General features: G+C 45.4%; 1 protein-coding gene across 1 annotated transcript in view; it reads right to left on the bottom strand.

Annotated features, from left to right (window-relative positions):
• LOC144499231 (diacylglycerol kinase iota-like) overlaps positions 1 to 18,827 on the bottom strand; it is a 207,635-nt gene that overhangs the window by 22,659 nt on the left and 166,149 nt on the right. Inside the window, exons 18-24 of the mRNA XM_078221349.1 lie at positions 18,199 to 18,272; positions 17,696 to 17,807; positions 16,924 to 17,123; positions 14,045 to 14,107; positions 8,980 to 9,080; positions 5,300 to 5,379; positions 4,809 to 4,853 (exon numbers count right to left, since the gene is read on the bottom strand). Coding sequence (XP_078077475.1) covers positions 4,809 to 4,853; positions 5,300 to 5,379; positions 8,980 to 9,080; positions 14,045 to 14,107; positions 16,924 to 17,123; positions 17,696 to 17,807; positions 18,199 to 18,272 — 675 coding nt within the window. The remainder of the gene's footprint in view (positions 1 to 4,808; positions 4,854 to 5,299; positions 5,380 to 8,979; positions 9,081 to 14,044; positions 14,108 to 16,923; positions 17,124 to 17,695; positions 17,808 to 18,198; positions 18,273 to 18,827) is intronic.

Below are 18,827 nucleotides of genomic sequence, written 5' to 3'. Positions count from 1 at the left end.
GGCATTGGGATGGTAGTTTTCTCAAAGGATTAAGATATTGCAAATATCTTGCAGTGGTCTTTGGTTCAGCACTCGCACATTTTCACAACAGATTCTTAATCTTGCAGATGGAAAAGCAAGCCAAGTTTTGGATTTTCAACAGAACTAATTAGCAGCATCCTCCTCAAGTATCATCTTGCGACGCCACTCCTGGTTACCTGGTCATTAGTACTATGCTGTTTGTGGGATCTAGCTTTACACAAATTGGATTCTGCATTTCTTATATTCCAACAAAGATTACACTTCATAATCACTTCATTGGCACTGGGACATCCTGAGGGTGATATATAAAGACAAAGGTTCCCCCCCACCCATCCACCCACGCTACTGCTCCCAAACCCTGTCCACCATCTATAAGGGACAAGTCAGGAGTGTGAGGGAATGCTCTCCACTTGCCTGGATGAGTGCAGCCCCATCAACACTCAGGAACAACATTCAAGAAGCTCAATTCCTCCAGGTAGAAGCAGCCTGCTGGATTGGCACCCCATCCACAACATGTATTCCCTCCACCACTGCTGGACAGTGGCAGCAGTGTGTACCATCTAGACGATGCACTGCAGCAACTCACTCAAGCTCCTCAAGTAGCATCTTCCAAACCCATGACCACTAACATCTAGAAAAGAGCAGCAGATGCCTGGGAACACAACCACCTGCAAGTCACACACCATCCTGAATTGGAAATATATCGCTGTTCCATCACTGTCGCTGGGTCAAAATCCTGAAACTCCCTCCCTAACATCATTGCGGGTGTACTTACACCACATGGACTGCAGTGGTTCAAGAAGGCAGCTCATCACCACCTTCTCAAAGACAGTTGGGGATGGGCAACGAATGCTGACCTAGCAAGCAATGCATCCCGTCAAAGTTAAAGGCTCAAGGGGTTTGAGTTCATTTATTAGTACGATCAATGTCTAATTAAAGAACAGACAACAGAGAGCGGCCCTTCCTGCCGCCGTGATCTTTTGATCCCATTGATGTTGAATGCCCCTGTGGTGATTCCTTGGTGGCAGAGAATGCAGGGCACGCAGTATCCCGTAGACATTGGTGGGACGGGAAGATCCTCGTGCCGGCCAATGGTGGGCCTCCTCTGCCACAAAAAATATGTCACAAGAGGGCAAGATAATACCGTCCTAGGAACATCATTTTTAAGTTGGGGGATTGTAATTAGTGGAATGATGCAAGGTTGGTACTGGGGCTTCAATTATTTACAAACCATATTAATGCCTAAGATGGAAGGATTGTGCAATGTATTGATGTTTAATGATGATACTAAGTTCTGTGGGATAAGTAAACTCTGAGGGCGTGATTTTGCAGCTCTTCCCGTCGGTGGGATCTTCCGGTCCCGGTGAAGGTGACCCATGTGGCAGGACGGGCGAGCCACACAAAACACCATGAACATTGGCAAGACCAGAAAATTGGCCAATGGCGAACTGCCTCCTCCACAGGAAAACATGTCGTGGGGCTGGAAAATCCCACCCTGAGAAAGACACAAGGGCGGGAATTTTAAACTAATGGTCCCTGCTAAAACAGCAGGGTTATTAGCGGGTCATTGGAATCTCCAGCTGGCCTTGTCAAGGCTCTGAACAACACCTTTGGCATCCTCTTTCCAAATTGCCTGACCAATCAGAGAGGGCAGTTGGATTGACACAGCCAATTGACCAAAGGAAGGATTTTGAATTAAAGGGACTCTGCCACGTTTAGAACGGCTCACCATCACTTGGAGTTTTGAGGCTGCAGCAATTTCAGGAATGGAGGGATAGCCTGGAAAGCCTCTCACTCTAACCCGGAGGTGCTCCTGCAAAGTCTGTGAGGCTGTAATGAGATGAACTCTCCCAAGGATAGGAGAACAGCCCTTCCAACCAGGAAAGCATGGATGGAATTGGTCGAGGAAGTCAACAACAGTAATGTGCTGCCTCCAATCTGGTGCCCCAGGAGGATCCAGGGCTTCAAGAAGGTGGGAAGGGTGAGTGGTGAAATATTTTCAGGTGTCAATCCCCAAGTTTCCCAACATTGTCCCAAACAGCCCTCCACAGGACAGCACACCTAACATTTCCACTCATTCCTCTCTCACCAGGCAGCTCATGCAAATAGCCAACACTCACACTTCCCTTACAGTCCACTTCATCCTCGGGCCTTCACAATTACTTTCCACAAATCTTCCCCTTCCTTCAACTCCACAAACCCTATTTTCTATCATTTCTAACTCCATTTTCTTCCTTTGCAAAGAAGGAAAGTGGGTTACCTCAGAGAGAGGCAGATGCACAGTACTGGGAGTGTGAGGTGGGCCCTCTGACAGCCATTTCATCAGCCACTGGTAATGCTTGCCCACCTGCTTCAATGGGAAGGAAGTCTTGTTCCATGAAGCTGTAGATGTAATCTTCAGTGTGCGGTGAGGGCCTGAGTCTCCTGAAGCAGTGGAGCTCAGATACATCAGGCTGCATTTCCATGGAATTGGGGAGACTCCTTGGGTGGTCAAAATGGCAGCCGGGAGCCAATTGTGAGATTCCTGACTCCATTCCCAGAGTTTCCAATATTTTGGAGTGCCCTTTCGGGGAATGGGCTGATTCGGGTCAAAGATCTGCTTCATTTTAGATCTGGCCTCCTCCAATGTGGGAATAAACATGTCTTACTCCTCAGCAGTGTTTATGGAACAAGGTTAGCTTTTCAAAGAGCCATGGTTCACGGCACCTCAGAGGTTTCATGAACCATACACTGCATGAGGACACTTTATGAAAGGTCAGTACGATATGTCCTCCTCAGGCCCCAAGACAAGGTATGCCCCCCACTCAACCCCACGGCCTCTCTTGCTTCCCATGCCAAGCCATGACACTTCCATGCCCATTCATCCACTGAACACTGTACAGGATCAGTGAACTGTATAGTGACTATAAGATGTTAAAAAAGCTTTAATAAACATCCATCCATTGATAATGTTCCCCTTTCTTCAAATCAACCTTTTTTTTTACTACAGCCCAGTAAAAGAAAATTAGTCCAATTGATTTTTGGGCTCTTAGCAAAGAATGAATAATGAGGCTTGGCCAAGAGCCCAGAAATCCATTAGATGGTTAATACAGCTGAGCTCCAAGGAAAACATTGTTTGACTCACAGATCTGACTCTCTATTCTCATATGTCAGCAGCAAATATTTATTTACATCCGATGAAGAGGTTTTGACTGTTTACAATTTGTGCTACTGATACTTCAAAGGGTCTAAATAATTGACTCTCCTCACCATTAGTGAACAGAGAGGTCCAGATGGGTTCAGGGGGGAAATTTTTTCACTCAGAAGGGGTGAGAATCCGGAATGAGCAGAAGCAGTAGTAGAGGCAAGTACAATTTTGTTTTTTTTTAAAAGCATTTAGATAGTTACATGGATAAGTGAATCGTGTGGAGGACGGAGAAGATCTGCAGAGAGATTTGGACAGGCTGAGTGAGTGGGCGAGGATATGGCAAATGGAGTATAACGTTGAGAAATGCGAGGTTATACACTTTGGAGGAAATAATAACAAATGGGATTACTATCTCAATGGAAACAAATTAAATCATGCTACCGTGCAAAGGGACCTGTGGGTCCTTGTGCATGAGACGCAAAAGCCCAGTCTGCAGGTACAACAGGTGATCAAGAAGGCAAATGGGATGTTGGCCTATATCGCGAGGGGGATAGAATATAAAAGCAGGGATGTCTTGATGCACCTGTACGGGGCATTGGTGAGGCCGCAGCTGGAATACTGTGTGCAGTATTGGTCCCCTTATATGAGGAGGGATATATTGGCATTGGAGGGAGTGCAGAGAAGGTTCACCAGGTTGATACCGGAGATGAGGGGTTTGGATTATGAGGAGAGGCTGAGGAGATTGGGTTTGTACTCGTTGGAGTTCAGAAGGATGAGGGAGGATCTTATGGAGACTTATAAGATAATGCGGGGGCTGGATAGGGTGGAGGCGGAGAGATTCTTTCCACTTAGTAAGGAAGTTAAAACTAGAGGACACAGCCTCAAAATAAAGGGGGGTCGGTTTAAGACAGAGTTGAGGAGGAACTTCTTCTCCCAGAGGGTGGTGAATCTCTGGAATTCTCTGCCCACTGAGGTGGTGGAGGCTACCTCGCTGAATATGTTTAAAGCGCGGATGGATGGATTCCTGATCGGTAAGGGAATTAAGGGTTATGGGGATCAGGCGGGTAAGTGGTACTGATCCACGTCAGATCAGCCATGATCTTATTGAATGGCGGGGCAGGCTCGAGGGGCTGGATGGCCTACTCCTGCTCCTATTTCTTATGTTCTTATGTTCTTATAAGATGGGTATAGAGGGATATAGGGCAATTGGGACTAGCTTAGTGGTAAAAACTGGGCGGCATGGACAAGTTAGGTCGAAGGGCCTGTTTCTATGCTGTAAACCTCTATGACCTCTATTAGTGAACACTGGTTCTCTCCTCAACAGTAATGAACACTCTTCACCCTGTCAGTTAATATCGGCACATCTCTACGTTCCAAATCCAAATACCAATCCCTGATTCAGTTGTCTTCTCTCTTTCCTCTTCACTCTTAGCTCCTCCCTCTGTCGTCCCTCTATCTCCAAACGTTATGAAATGCTGTTGTGTCTTATATTGATTCCAGCCAATGCAGCCACCTTAAAACTTCCCCAGCCCTTTATTCCACCACAATGAGACCATCACAAACCCCTCATGATGGAAGCAAGGGAAGAAAATTGATTGAAGTTCCCCCTTAAGGATGTCCTCAAGCAGGTGAAACAAGTTTGTCTCTGCAGCTGACTTACCTGGTAGTGAATGCGATGTCCATCTGGTGTCAATGGGTAAATGTCCTGAGGAAGAAAAATCACTGCTCTTAAAACAATGTTTTAACATTGCATAACAGGATTTGCTGAATACATTGCATAAAGTGACCTGGCTCCATGTAAATTGAAGATTTCCAAATTATCATACAGAGTGAAGGAATTTGATTGGTCACAAGCTGCAAATAATAGCGAGTCACTATTCTCAATAAATCACTGGATAGGCCGCAAAGAAATTCTGCTTTCTGCCCCCGAAGACAATTGAAGGGCCAAGTCAGACAGGCCAGGTGCTTCCGTCCCCAACTCATAATGTCCATGGTTAACAAGAAACAATCCCATGACAGTGCAGCAATCTGGAGCCTTCTACAGAGATCAAACTGCAATTTTCTCTGCATATCCCTCAACAGTTAAAGCTGGAAGAGAACGTGTATAAATGCCCACTGACAGCACCATAATGTCACGGATTTCTATCTTACCTCCTGGAGTCGGTCGATGTACCTGCGACAGGTCTCCAAGTCACAGTCTCCATGGATGACAATGATTCCCAATGGGATGGCTGCAGGATAAAATTAAAAATGTTAAGTCATTATATACATTGAATCAGTTGTTATACAGGGCAGGGATTGTCATTGCTGAAGAGCCCTGATGAAACTCTGACAGAAGTAGTCTGTTGATATATTACTGAGTCACATAGTCACTGAGTCAATGGACTTCTATGTAATTTTTAGGGAGATTGTAGCATAGTGCTAATATCACTGGACTAGTAATCCAGAGGCCCAGGCTAATGCTCTGGTGATCCAAGTTTAAATCCCACCACAGCAGTTGCTGAAATTTAAATTCAATGCAATGGTGGCAATTAAACTATCATCGATTGTTGTAAAAACCCATCTGGTACACTAATGTGTTTTAGGGAAGGAAATCTGCCATCTTTACCTGGTCTGGCCCAGACTATGCATGACTCCTGATCCACAGCAATGTGGTTGATTCTTGGGTAAAGGTAAAGTTGCCATAATCTCAGATGACAAGGCGGCTGGTGGTGATTTAACCTGAGGGTCACCACATCTCAAGTGGGGAGCAAGGTGGGGCCTTCATGAATATCCTCAGTCGTGCTGTTGGCATTGCTCTGCATCATGAACCAGTCGCCCAGCCAACTGAGCTAACCGACCCCGGTTGACTCTTAATTGCCCCCTGCAATGACCGAGCAAGCCACTCAGTTCAAAGGCTATTAGGGATGGGCAACAAATGCTGGCCTTGCCAGTGACACCCACATCCATGAAGAAATAAAATTTAATTAGTAATCCCATAGCTTCCTCGGCAATGAATCTAATCCTCACAGTTCACTATGTTATGGCATTTAAATTGTCAACAACAGTAAGCTGCCACTTCTTCATCATGGTTAATCAGTGTTTTCACTTGGGGCAAAGTTCAGGGGGCTGGGGGGGTGGAGGCTGGCTCAGGGATCAATTGGCAGCAGGTCCCAATGTCCATGTTGGGGGTTGGAGGGAGGCTGGCAGGAGATCTCTCAGTATGCTGTGCCTGTGCAATGGCGCCCCGAGAGCTCAATTCCCCTCCTCTGCAGAGTTTCCCCCTTCCCTCCCCTCCTACAGTTTGTAGGGGTGAATTTTTCCATTCTGCCCGCTGCAGGAATCATAGCAAGTGAGGGGCGGACCATGGAAAGGTCCGTTGACCTCGGGCGGGATTTTCCAGTTTTGGGGCGAACACGGCCAGAAAACCCCGCCCATAATGTTTATAAATTGACACCCTCCCTATTTTGACTTTCCAATGTTGGTTTCGACTTCACCACACCGTGCCAGCGAATGAGTTAATGTTCATAGTGCACATTGACATTTTGCGCTGCTGATCTTTTATAGTTTTACTATATAAAGGAATTAATCCATGGAAGTAGAGGAAGGCTTTCCCATTGATTTTATTGGGATCCTGGCACCTTTTTCACTGAACCGTTTGTCTGATTCAGGTCGGGGATGGCATCATTGGATCCTGAGAAAGTTTCGAAACACTGCACTGACCACCCAGCCACTGGTACCCTTCATTCAGAGACTAAGCCCAAAAAGATCCATCCTCACCCCATAAAAAAATTTCGAAAATGGGTTAAAATGCGTGAAACCATTAACTAAGATAGCGAATGTAAATGCCTCAGATCAAGTTGTAAAGGAGAAATGGGTAACTAGTCAGTGGGCATTGGGCTTTGGTTCATGAACCAATCTCCTATTTATAACATTGTTCCAAAGTGAAAATTAGTTCAGACATTTCAGCTTAAGATTTGGTTTTCAGGAACGAAAACGCTGGGCGACCATTTAGAAAGATGCGGATTAATCCGGGATAGTCAGCACGGATTCGTGAAGGGCAAGTCGTGCCTCACAAATTTGATAGAATTTTTTGAGGAGGTAACTAAGTGTGTTGATGAAGGTAGGGCAGTTGATGTCATATACATGGATTTTAGTAAGGCGTTTGATAAGGTCCCCCATGGTCGGCTTATGATGAAAGTGAGGAGGTGTGGGATAGAGGGAAAGTTGGCCGATTGGATAGGTAACTGGCTGTCTGATCGAAGATAGAGGGTGGTGATGGAAAATTTTCGGATTGGAGGCAGGTTGCTAGCGAAGTGCCGCAGGGATCAGTGCTTGGTCCTCTGCTCTTTGTGATTTTTATTAATGACTTAGAGGAGGGGGCTGAAGGGTGGATCAGTAAATTTGCTGATGACACCAAGATTGGTGGAGTAGTGGATGAGGTGGAGGGCTGTTGTAGGCTGCAAAGAGACATAGATAGGATGCAAAGCTGGGCTGAAAAATGGCAAATGGAGTTTAACCCTGATAAATGTGAGGTGATTCATTTTAGAAGGACTAATTTAAATGTGGATTACAGGGTCAAAGGTAGGGTTCTGAAGACTGTGGAGGAACAGAGAGATCTTGGGGTCCATATCCACAGATCTCTAAAGGTTGCCACTCAAGTGGATAGAGCTGTGAAGAAGGCCTATAGTGTGTTAGCTTTTATTAACAGGGGGTTGGAGTTTAAGAGCCGTGGGGTTATGCTGCAAGTGTATAGGACCTTGGTGAGACCACATTTGGAATATTGTGTGCAGTTCTGGTCACCTCACTATAAGAAGGATGTGGAAGCGCTGGAAAGAGTGCAGAGGAGATTTACCAGGATGCTGCCTGGTTTGGGGGGTAGGTCTTATGAGGAAAGGTTGAGGGAGCTAGGGCTGTTCTCTCTGGAGCGGAGGAGGCTGAGGGGAGACTTAATAGAGGTTTATAAAATGATGAAGGGGATAGATAGAGTGAACGTTCAAAGACTATTTCCTCGGGTGGATGGAGCTATTACAAGGGGGCATAACTATAGGGTTCGTGGTGGGAGATACAGGAAGGATATCAGAGGTAGGTTCTTTACGCAGAGAGTGGTTGGGGTGTGGAATGGACTGCCTGCAGTGATAGTGGAGTCAGACACTTTAGGAACATTTAAGCGGTTATTGGATAGGCATATGGAGCACACCAGGATGATAGGGAGTGGGATAGCTTGATCTTGGTTTCAGATAAAGCTCGGCACAACATCGTGGGCCGAAAGGCCTGTTCTGTGCTGTACTGTTCTAAAACGAAGGAGATTGTAATCGACTTCAGGAAGCATAGAGGAGAACATGCCCCTGTCTATATCAATGGGGACGAAGTAGAAAGGGTCAAGAGCTTCAAGTTTTTAGGTGTCCAGATCACCAACAACCTGTCCTGGTCCCCCCATGCCAACACTATAGTTAAGAAAACCCATTATGTTGTGAATCCAAGGACTGCTTGTATATGACAAGGCTGTTTCTTTGCATATTGAACATAGCATCATCACTATCCCTTGGTCCCAGACTCTGACACCTGCGGTCAATTATGAATCCCACTTATTTTATTCTGTTCCTCTCTCCTTGTGTCTGTGCAGCTCTGGGTAACTGCTAACAATGTGCTCTTTTGCTTTTACTTTATGTAACAGGTACCAAGACCCAGTTTTAAGCTAGCCGCACTAACAGCATTGGGTACAAGGTTGGGTTTTAACTCTCCTTTGAATGATAATATTGGGATCGAAAGGTGACATTCACCCAATCTCGCGGAGTTCTCTCCCAGTGACTTAAGTTACAACTACCCCCAGTACCCCCATCTCCACTCACACGTCTCTTGTAGCTTTTCCTTGTTGTACTGCGGGCTTTCATAGTCCTGGAGACTGATCCTGTTCACCCTTATCCTCAGCCGGCCTGGTACAGTGTGAGGGCTAGAAAACAGAGTCAGTAAGAGACGAGTGAGAAAGTTATGAGTTTGTGATTAAGAAGATGGAGTGATGGAGATCATGCTGGGATCTCTCAGCTGCTGTGTATTCACAGGATTCTAGACCAATATTGTCCAACCAAAACAGCCAACTAGCCAGAGGTGTTGCTATGATGACATTGTTTTCGCCATTCACTAATTTTGGTTAAAAATGCATCATCAAGTTAAAAGTCTCTCACAAGTATATTTATGTAACACATATTCACTTCCATTCAGAGCACCTCTCTCTTGCAGCAGAGAATTCTGGAATCTATTAATGTTGCTTTCTGTCTGGCACTAATAAACAGCCTTTTGACTTCATTAGAGCGATCCATACAAGATTCCTAAAACTCAGCCAACCCTTTGCTCCATCCACGCCCACACCCTCTCTCCACCCACACCCTCACTCTCAAGCCACCCCCACACCCTCATTCTCCATTCACCCCACACCCCCTCACTCCACACCCTCCCTCCATCCATCCCCAGACCCTGTCTCCACTTACATCCTCACGCTTCATCCAATCCCACATCCTCTCTCTATCCAGCCCCACACCCTCACTCTCCACCAAGCCCCCCACACTCTCCAGCCACCCCCATATCCTCACTCCATCTACCCCCACACTCTCTCTCAAATCACCCCCACACTCTCCATCCAGCCCCACACCCCTCATTATTTATCCCACCGCCTCGCTCCACCTGGCCCCACACCCCCTCTCCATCCATTACCACACCCTGATTCTTCATCCACCCCCACACCCTCACTTGCCACCAACCTACACCCTCTCTCCACCTACATCCAGTCCCACCGTTGTGTCCTTACTTCCACCAAACCCCCTTAATTACTCACCACTCTGCTTAAAACCTGTGTTGTCTCGCAGTCAAGTAATGCCTCGATTTTAAAATTCTCATCCTTGTTTTCAGATCCCTCAATGGCCTCACCTTTCCTTATCTCTGTAATCTCCTCCCAATCCGAGAAATCTGCACTTGTCTAATTCTGGCCTCTGGAGTATCTCCGATTTTAATAGTTCCACCATTGGCAGCTATGCCTTCGGCTGCCTGGGCCACAAGCTCTGGAATTCCTTCCTCACTCTGTGCTTCTTGTTCCTCCTTTAAGATACTCCTTCGAACGAACCTCTTGGACCAAGTTTTTGGTCACCTACCTGAATATCACCATATGTAGTTTGGTGTTCAATAATGCTTTATAATGCTCCTATGAAATGCCTGAGAAGTTTTACTCCATTGAAAGTGCAAAATACATACAGGTTGTTGTTGCTTACCCATTGCTATAAGATACCCTGTTGTAGCTACCTGTTATTAGCTTGGATATTTCTCCTGGTTTGTACCTGGTGCACTTCATCAATAGCAAAGCACGAGATATAGACATCCACGCAAATGACAAAGACAATGGGCGCTGATCGACTAGTGTGGCAAGCCAGGAAGATCATGCACGAGGCTGGAAAACTGATTCACATTTGCGAGATCGGCTTTGTACCCTTTTAAATAAATGTAACACGATTACCTGTTTCTGCATGGCATCTTCCGGCCTCCTGGAATCTTACCCCTTGCCGACGTGACGTCACACTTGCGGGAATCACTGCTGGTCTCCACCAGCGGAGACCAGGCACATGGCTATATCGGAGTGATTGGACACCATTTTAGCCTCTGGGTGGGGGTGGTGGGGGGCATGGCTGGGCAGTGCCCATTGGATAATGTCAGCCTGTCAGAGCCCATCAGGCACCCTGGCAGTGCCCAGTTGGGCACCATGGGTGTGCTGGGCAGTGCCAACGGGGTGAGGCCTGAGTGGGGATGGGACTATAATGGGATTGGGGTATGAAGGGAGAACTCTAAGTGGGGTGGTTGGGCAAGGGAGTGCTGCAAGGGGGGGAGGGGAGCAAGGGAGGAATGCCATGCAGTGCGGGGGGGGGGGGGGGGGGGGCTATATAAGAGGGGGGTGGAAGGGATCTGCCTGAAGATTCACTGGGAGGGTCCAGATGCCCTGATGCCAGCAACCCATGTTGGTGTGGGGGGTAGAACATGCTGTCGATGAGGGGGGAGGGTGGTAAGGGGTCTCCCAGTCCACTGTCAGATCGTGGCGCCCTATGCAATGGTGCCCTGAGCATTCTGTGGCCAGCTTCACCAGCTTACTTAGGCTCTACCCCCCCACCCCCTCTCTACCAGTGCAAATCTCCCAGCTGTCAAAAAAACTGACACTGTGTGGGAAGATTGCAGTGCCAAACTTGCCCAAAAAACCAGTGAGGAACACTCCTGTTTTCAGACTTTAATGTCATTTTGCGAAGATCATCCATTATTTGTTTCCAAATCCATGTATCAACATTACTTCTTCCCCCAGGACAATCCCACATGGCTCAATCCCATCTCCTCAAGGGCAAGTAGGCATGGCCAATAAATGCTGGCCTAGCTAGAGGCACTCCCAAACTGCGACTGTTTCAATTTTAAAATTGCCAAAGAAAATAGTCACAGCCACAACACTTGAGATCTTCAAGACCCATCTTTAATTTGTTTCCATGTGAAAGTTTTCATTCTCAGGAACATTCTACTGATTTCCCTACCGGTATGACTGAAGTGATACGCACGTAAAACAAGGGTTGATTACATATAACATTGATGATGAAAGCCATGCGCTATCTCTGTGTCAAAGTGTAAGTATTTCTTTTGTTTTTACCGTTTGAAGTTGATGAGAGTTCTATTAATATATAATAGATTAAGCATGTTTTATAACTCATTATGAAATATTCAATGTATTATAAATGTGTTTAATCTTACTCATGGAGTAGTGGTTAGTGAACAAGCCAGATTTCAATCTTGTGGCCCACTGAGATGAAAGAGGGTCACTCATGTGGCCCACTCACTAGCCTCGGTTGCCCATTACCTCCCGAGCCACTTGCTGCATGAAAAAGCTTTTCCTCATGTCACTTTCATTTATTTTGGCAATTACTTTTTTATTTAACAACAGTCAAAAGGCATCTGGAAAGATACATGGATAAGCAGAGAATAAAGGGATATGGACCATGTAGAGGCAAGAAAATATTAGATGAGAGAGGCATCTGTGTCGGCACAGACTTGATGTGTTGAAGGGCCTGTTTCTTTGCAATACTGTCCTTTGTACTTTAAATCTGTGCCCTGTCCTTCTCAATCCTTTCATGAGAAAGAACAGTTTCTATCTACTCTGTCCAGACCCCTCATGATTGTGAATAGCTCTATCGAATCTCCTCTCTGCCTTCCTTTCTCTAAGGAAAACAGTCCCAACTTTTCCAACCTATCTTCATGAAGTTCCTCATCTCAGAAACCCATTCTCATGAAACATTTAATGTTAATGGCTGAGGGTATACAGAACAGAATTTTAAAGTGTGCAGATGACGCAAAAGCAAGAAATGCAGCAAATTAACAAGGAGGACAGCAATGTACCTCACAGGGATATGCACAAACTGATGAAATGCCTACAGACACAGCGGATGAAATTTAACATAGAACAGTGTGTTGGAAGGAAGAGGAAATGCAACTGAATGGTACAATTTTAAACGACTACAGGAACAGTGAGACCTGTGCACTGATTAACTCTATCAAAGGCCAGCAGAGACACAATGGGCTGAATGGTCTCCTACAGTGCTGTATCACCTTGTGAGTAGACAACAGCTCATCTCTCTTGTCGGTGTTTGCATTGAATTCTCACATTGTTATCAATGCCACATTCCATTTCAGTGAGCACACATGGTGACTGAGAAGCACTGGCACTCTCTGTCGTTCGCCTTGGCACTTCACCAAAAAACACACAAAAAGGTTAAAGCTCAATGTGTAGGCTGTGTGAATATAAGTGTGGAGATCATAGGGCCCACAATGAGGCCTATGACACATTTTTACTCACTAATCAAAAATGCCAATAGCTGCATCTGCATTGTTAATTAGCCAAATGTGGTTTATGGATTGGACAACCATACTTGTTCCAAACACTCCACTGCCAACTCACACCCTCAATATGGAGGTGGAAAATACTCTTTACTCCTTTATTAAGGATTAAGGAAACATTATGATTATGAAATATCAGACACAATGGTCCCCGTGCTGCTGGAGTGTGGTGCATGTGAAGGACAGCAGGTCGAGCCTGAATAAAGTACATGAAGTGCTGGAAATTATTGTAGAGCTTTGTTTAATTACTAGAATTACATACCTGTAAGTATAAATATTGTGCAAAAAAATCTTTGAAAGTGTTCCTGGAGGACATGGGCTGAACATTTGTAAAAGTATAATTTGTAAGTTTTAATAATACAAATCAGCAGTCAGTGTGTGGATTCAGGAAATGGAATTTAGGATGAACAAATTGTACTCAGAATAACAATAGCTGAATAATGTCATGAATTTGATGTCAAATGCTCCTGAAGCTCAACTAGGCAGTAAATAAATATACATGAATTCATGGATTTGTTTTCTAGATATTGGGTGGGATTCTCCAATCTTGTTTATTATGAACAAATACACCTGTTCTTTTAGAATTGTATCCTTTATTTCATACAGTCTCTCCATGTTCTTCTATTAAAATGCATCATTCCACATTTCTTTGAATTGAATTTCATCTGCCACCTGTCCGTCCATTCCACCAACTTGTCTCTGCCCTTTTCAAGTGCTACGCTCTCCTCCTCACAGCTCACAATACTTCCAAGTTTCATGTCATCTACCAATTTTGAAATTGTGTCCATACATCAAGATCTGGGGCACTAATATATGATACAGGTCAAACTACATTGGATACAGGCATCAGTGACACAGCGTCACATATCTCTGTCTGTTTTGCCCATTCCCCACTGACTGTGTGTGTGGGGCATATCGTGGCTTTGGTGTGTTTACTTTACAAAGTAGTGACAAAAAAACCCAGCAAGGAGCAGAAGGTGTGGGTGCAGAGAGAGGATTGTTACTTACAGTGTGAAGCTGTCAGGAGGAGCAGAGACACGTCTTAGATCAGCATGCTGCACCTTATGGATACTGTGCAAACCAGCACACCACGCCAGCCACAGATCAGGGAGTGAAGAGAAAAACATATTGCATTTAGACAGTGAAGAAGGCCAAGGAAAGTTACTCCTCAATAAGTAATCAGTGCAGCAGGTGGGGAAACAAAGGCATTGTGGTAATATCACCAGACCAGTGCTCTGGTGCCACAAGTACAAATCCCACCATCGTAGTTGATGGAATTTAAATTTAATTTATTAGTAAATCTAGAAATCTAGAAGCTAGTTTCAATAATGGTGATCATGAAACTATTGTCGATTGTTGTAAAAGCCCATCTGGTTCACTAATGTCCTTTTGGAAAGGAAATCTGTCGTCCTTACCTGGTCTGATCTACATGCGACTCCAGACCCACAGCGATGTGGCTGGCTCTGAACTGCTCCCTCTGAAATAGCCCAGCAAGGCACTCAGTTGTACCAAATGGCTACAGAAATGTCAAAGAAGAATAAAACTGGAAAAACCACCTGATATTGACCAAGGCACCAAAAATGTAAACGCAGCCCTGTCAACCTGATGGTTCTCCTGACTGACAACTGGGGGCCTGTGCCAACATTGGGAGAGCTACCCAGTGGCGAGTCAAGCAACAACCTGATATAGTCATATTCACGGAATCTTGCCTTCTAGACAATATCCCAGGCATCACCACCATCATTCCTGGGTATGTCCTGTGCCACTGGCAGGACAGACAGTCTATGTGGAAAAGAAGTCCCAGCTTCACACTGAGGATACCCTCCATTGTGTTGTGTGGCACAACCATTGTGCGGCACAACCATTGTGCAAAATAAAATGGATTCAGAAAGACCCACCAATTAAAAACTGGGCATCCATGAGGTATTGTGGGCCTTCAGCAACAGCAGAATTGTATTCGACCACTATCTGTAACCACATTTCCCACATATCCCTTGCTAACATTACTATCAAGCCAAGAAATCAAACCTGTTTAAAGAAAAATACAAGAATTTCAGGAGCAGCACCAGGCCAAATAAAATGGGATACAATCTGGTGAAGCTACAATACTGGACCACTCGCATGCTAAACAGCAGAAGCAGTAAGTGAAAGAAAAAGCTAAGCGATTTTACAACTAACGAATCAGATCAAAGCTCTGCTGTTCTATCACATGATTAACCAACTCACTGGACGAGGAGGCTCCACCAATATCCTTAGCCTCAATGGTGGAGAAGCCCAGCACATCAATGCAAAAGACAAAGCTGAAGCATTTGTACTAATCGTCAGCTTGAAGTGCCAAGTGGATGATCCATCTTGGTCTCCTCCGGAGGTCCCCAGAATCACTGATGCCAGTCTTCAGCCAATTTGATCCAGTCCACGTGATATCAAGAAACAGCTGAAGGCACTGGATAGGCAATGGGTCCTGGCAACATTCCGTAGAATGTAGAAGTAGCACCGTGGGCCTCCAGGAGCTGCCGCAGCCGTCAGGTCCGAAGCTGGGAGCATCATCGTGCAGTTCCGAGGAGCCGCCGAGTACAGCTGAGGCGGCGGATGTGCTTGCCACGCTGTTCCCACGTGGTCGGTGGGGTAGGCTTCGAGATTTCTGGAGGCTGTCTCCAGTGCGTCGGCCAATTCTACCGTCTTAGCCAGGTCCAGGTTACCCTGCTCTAGCAGCCGTAGGCGGATATAGGACGAGCCGATTCCAGTCACGAACGCGTCCCGAATGAGGTCGTTGGTGCATTGAGTAGCCGACACCGCCTTACAGTTGCAGGCTCTGGCTCGCTGTTGAAGGTCGCGCAGGTACTGTCCCGTAGTTTCGCCGGGCTGCCGCCGTCGAGTGGCTAATAGGCGACGAGCATGAATTTCGTTCGGCTGTTTGTTATACAGCCCCTTGAGCAAGTCGATAGCGTCTTTATAATTTTGGGAATCGCGAATTGTTGCATACTCAGTGTCGCTCACCCTGGCGTGGAGGACCCGCAATCTGTCGGCGTCGGACTGGACTGCTGCCGAGGCCTCAAAGTAATCCTCGAAGCACTTTAACCAATGGTTGAAAGTGTTCGATGCCCCAGCGGCACGCGGATCCAAGGTTAGCCGATCGGGCTTTAGCATCTACTCCATTTTCTTCAAACAAAATTTTCAGCAATTGTAGTGAATAAAATTGACGCGCGATTGATTCACACGGGAGGCTAGAACGTACCCGGGAATAAAGGCTTTTATTCACTACAAATAGGAGCACACTACTCAACAATATTATCCCAGACTAAAGACTACTAGGAAGTAGCAGTGACCTTTCTACTCCTGTAAGAAGGCGGAGTCCTGGGCGGAGCCGAACGGAGTGTACCACATAAACAGTAATAACAGGTGGAACACCCAACAACCCTAATCCCAACAGCAATGAGAGTAACATATATACATATATACAAGTACCCATAGTGGTAACCATCTATGGTTCACCACACCGTCACTCCCATTAATTTGTGGAAATATTTTCATTTATATCTTGCCTGTCTTTGTGCATAACCAGCCAGCCTTTGGCCTTTTCTTATCATGCTTTCCTGAGTGCAAATTTATCTTCCAGATTTTTAATCTTGATGTTAAAACCTTATCAATTGCATTCTAAATTGGACTCATCAGCACCCAATTGGGTTAGCCAATTTACCCACTCCATGCCATGTGAATGAAGTTAGTTCTTGTGGAGTCTGCTACAAGTCCCACATTTCTCACACATTGATTTCTATTAGACAACTGAAACTTCACTTCAAAATGAAGATTTATACAAAATGAAAAGATAAAAATATCAACAGAAATAACACACCCCGTAAACTTGAAGTAGGAAGCTAACCACTCACTCATTCAGTAATGGCATGGAGGTCCTCCGCTTGCACTTCTGCACCATGTTGGCTTGGTTCCTCAATGAGATTCGGATGATTGATGGGCTCAGCCGGCATGGTTCCCCATCCACCTGCATGGGAATTGTCTTGTATGTGGTAAGTATCACCTCCCGACATTGGTGGAGCCGTTCCCCGTGACCCCCGACCTGAAGGGCAGCCTGCATTAATCAAGACAAGGATTATCTCTGCCTTCAGGTTTGGATCCAGGCTCTCTGAACAGCAGAGGCAATAACACAGAACAGGCCACATACAACAGCTGCTTCCAAATTACATCTGAGCAACAATGTCCTCAGACAACTTGCAATTCTGTTCTCGAGAACACCAAGTAACAATAGACTCGTCAAATTCAAGTATGCAAGGTTTAAGCCATGCCAGATACTGAACACCTTGAGTGCTGAGTGACACACAATGACAATGGGCTCAGTAACAGAGTGACAACGGATTCAATAATAAGAGTGACAATTGACTTGATAAAACTGAGTGACAATAGACTGTAGAAGACTGAGCAATGCTGGGCTCACAAACACCAAGTGAGAGCCAGAATAAACAATGGTTTGTTACACTGTAATCGAGACGAAGCAAAACACTTTCATCAACTCTGAGTGCCACTCAGTTTGAGAACTCAGGGTAAAACCATCTTTCCATCATTGAGGATCCCTGCAGTTGAGTGGGCCCATTCTCATCATTTTCAAACTCTGTTTCTAAACTCACATTACTGCCTAAAACTTACCAGAGATGCCATGGTAAAACCAATCACTTCAATGCATCCATCATCATGACGCTGTGGTTCAAAATCTCGATGATCCCCCGGGTTACCCCAAGGCATTGTGCCTGCACAATATCTGCAACAGATCAGCGCCGCTTCAGTATTTTCTTTATTCCATTTCATTACATTAAAGGCACTAGGTTAAACGTAAGTTGTTATTAAGAAAAGCAGTGTGTATTGACAGGCTCCCATTAGTTGGAAGAGGCACCACAATCAAGTTCCCTCCTTCATGACCAAGCCACTCTGAAGTGGTGTAGAGTTTGGGCATGGCATCCTGTCCAATTTACTGTCCCTTAACCCAGGGGCATCGAGGCCAGTATAGAGCACCTCTACAACTGCCCTGGCTGAGGTTAGTCGACTCACCACGAGGTTCATTGCTCTTTCTGAAAATTTATGTATCTCAGGCCCAAGCCCATGAGTGACTTAGTATTTAATCCCGTATTTGAGAAATTATTTCAGTTGCTTACCTGGGGATATTGAGGAAGACGATACACTGGAATTTCAAATCCTGGATTTTGGGTGTTAAATCAGTGCCGTCACACTAGGATTAAAGAGAAAAGTTCAATCCTAGAGACTGCATTCATTACAACACAAAATATTTTAATAGTTGTTTGGTAGTACAGAACTTGAGTACTGCTGAATAAAGAGACATGTCAAAGCTTTTTGTCTTGCACGCATCAAGACAACTTGCAAGATAAATCAACATGAATGAGAACAACAATTTATACTGCAGAAGAGAAGGTAGATTGGTAAAGGTGTTGCCATTGAGAATGCAGCAGAGAGCAGTTAATTGCCAAGATTTAGTTCAAAGCATTGCCATGAGGAATGGACCATGGGGAATGGCTGCCCCCCAAGCTTTTGTTGAGTTGAAAAAGGTACAATGCATGGACATGCTCCGACTGTCTGCAAAGGACAGGGCCCTGTTTGTGAATATATGTAGCTTCTAGCATGCATACGTGAATCACGCTGCAAATCCATGACAATGCTTCTACTAAGCATAGTCCACTTGCCAACTAATCAGCACTCTTTTCTCATGCAATATAAATTGTTATTCGCTAAACTATTGGTAATCTTGTGAATCTGTCCTGATGAGTGC

This window comes from Mustelus asterias, chromosome 9 (genome assembly GCF_964213995.1).
Source record: "Mustelus asterias chromosome 9, sMusAst1.hap1.1, whole genome shotgun sequence".
NCBI classification, from domain to species: Eukaryota; Metazoa; Chordata; class Chondrichthyes; order Carcharhiniformes; family Triakidae; genus Mustelus; species Mustelus asterias.
Note: the sequence above shows the minus strand (reverse complement) of the source record. Positions and strands in the feature narration are given on the sequence as shown.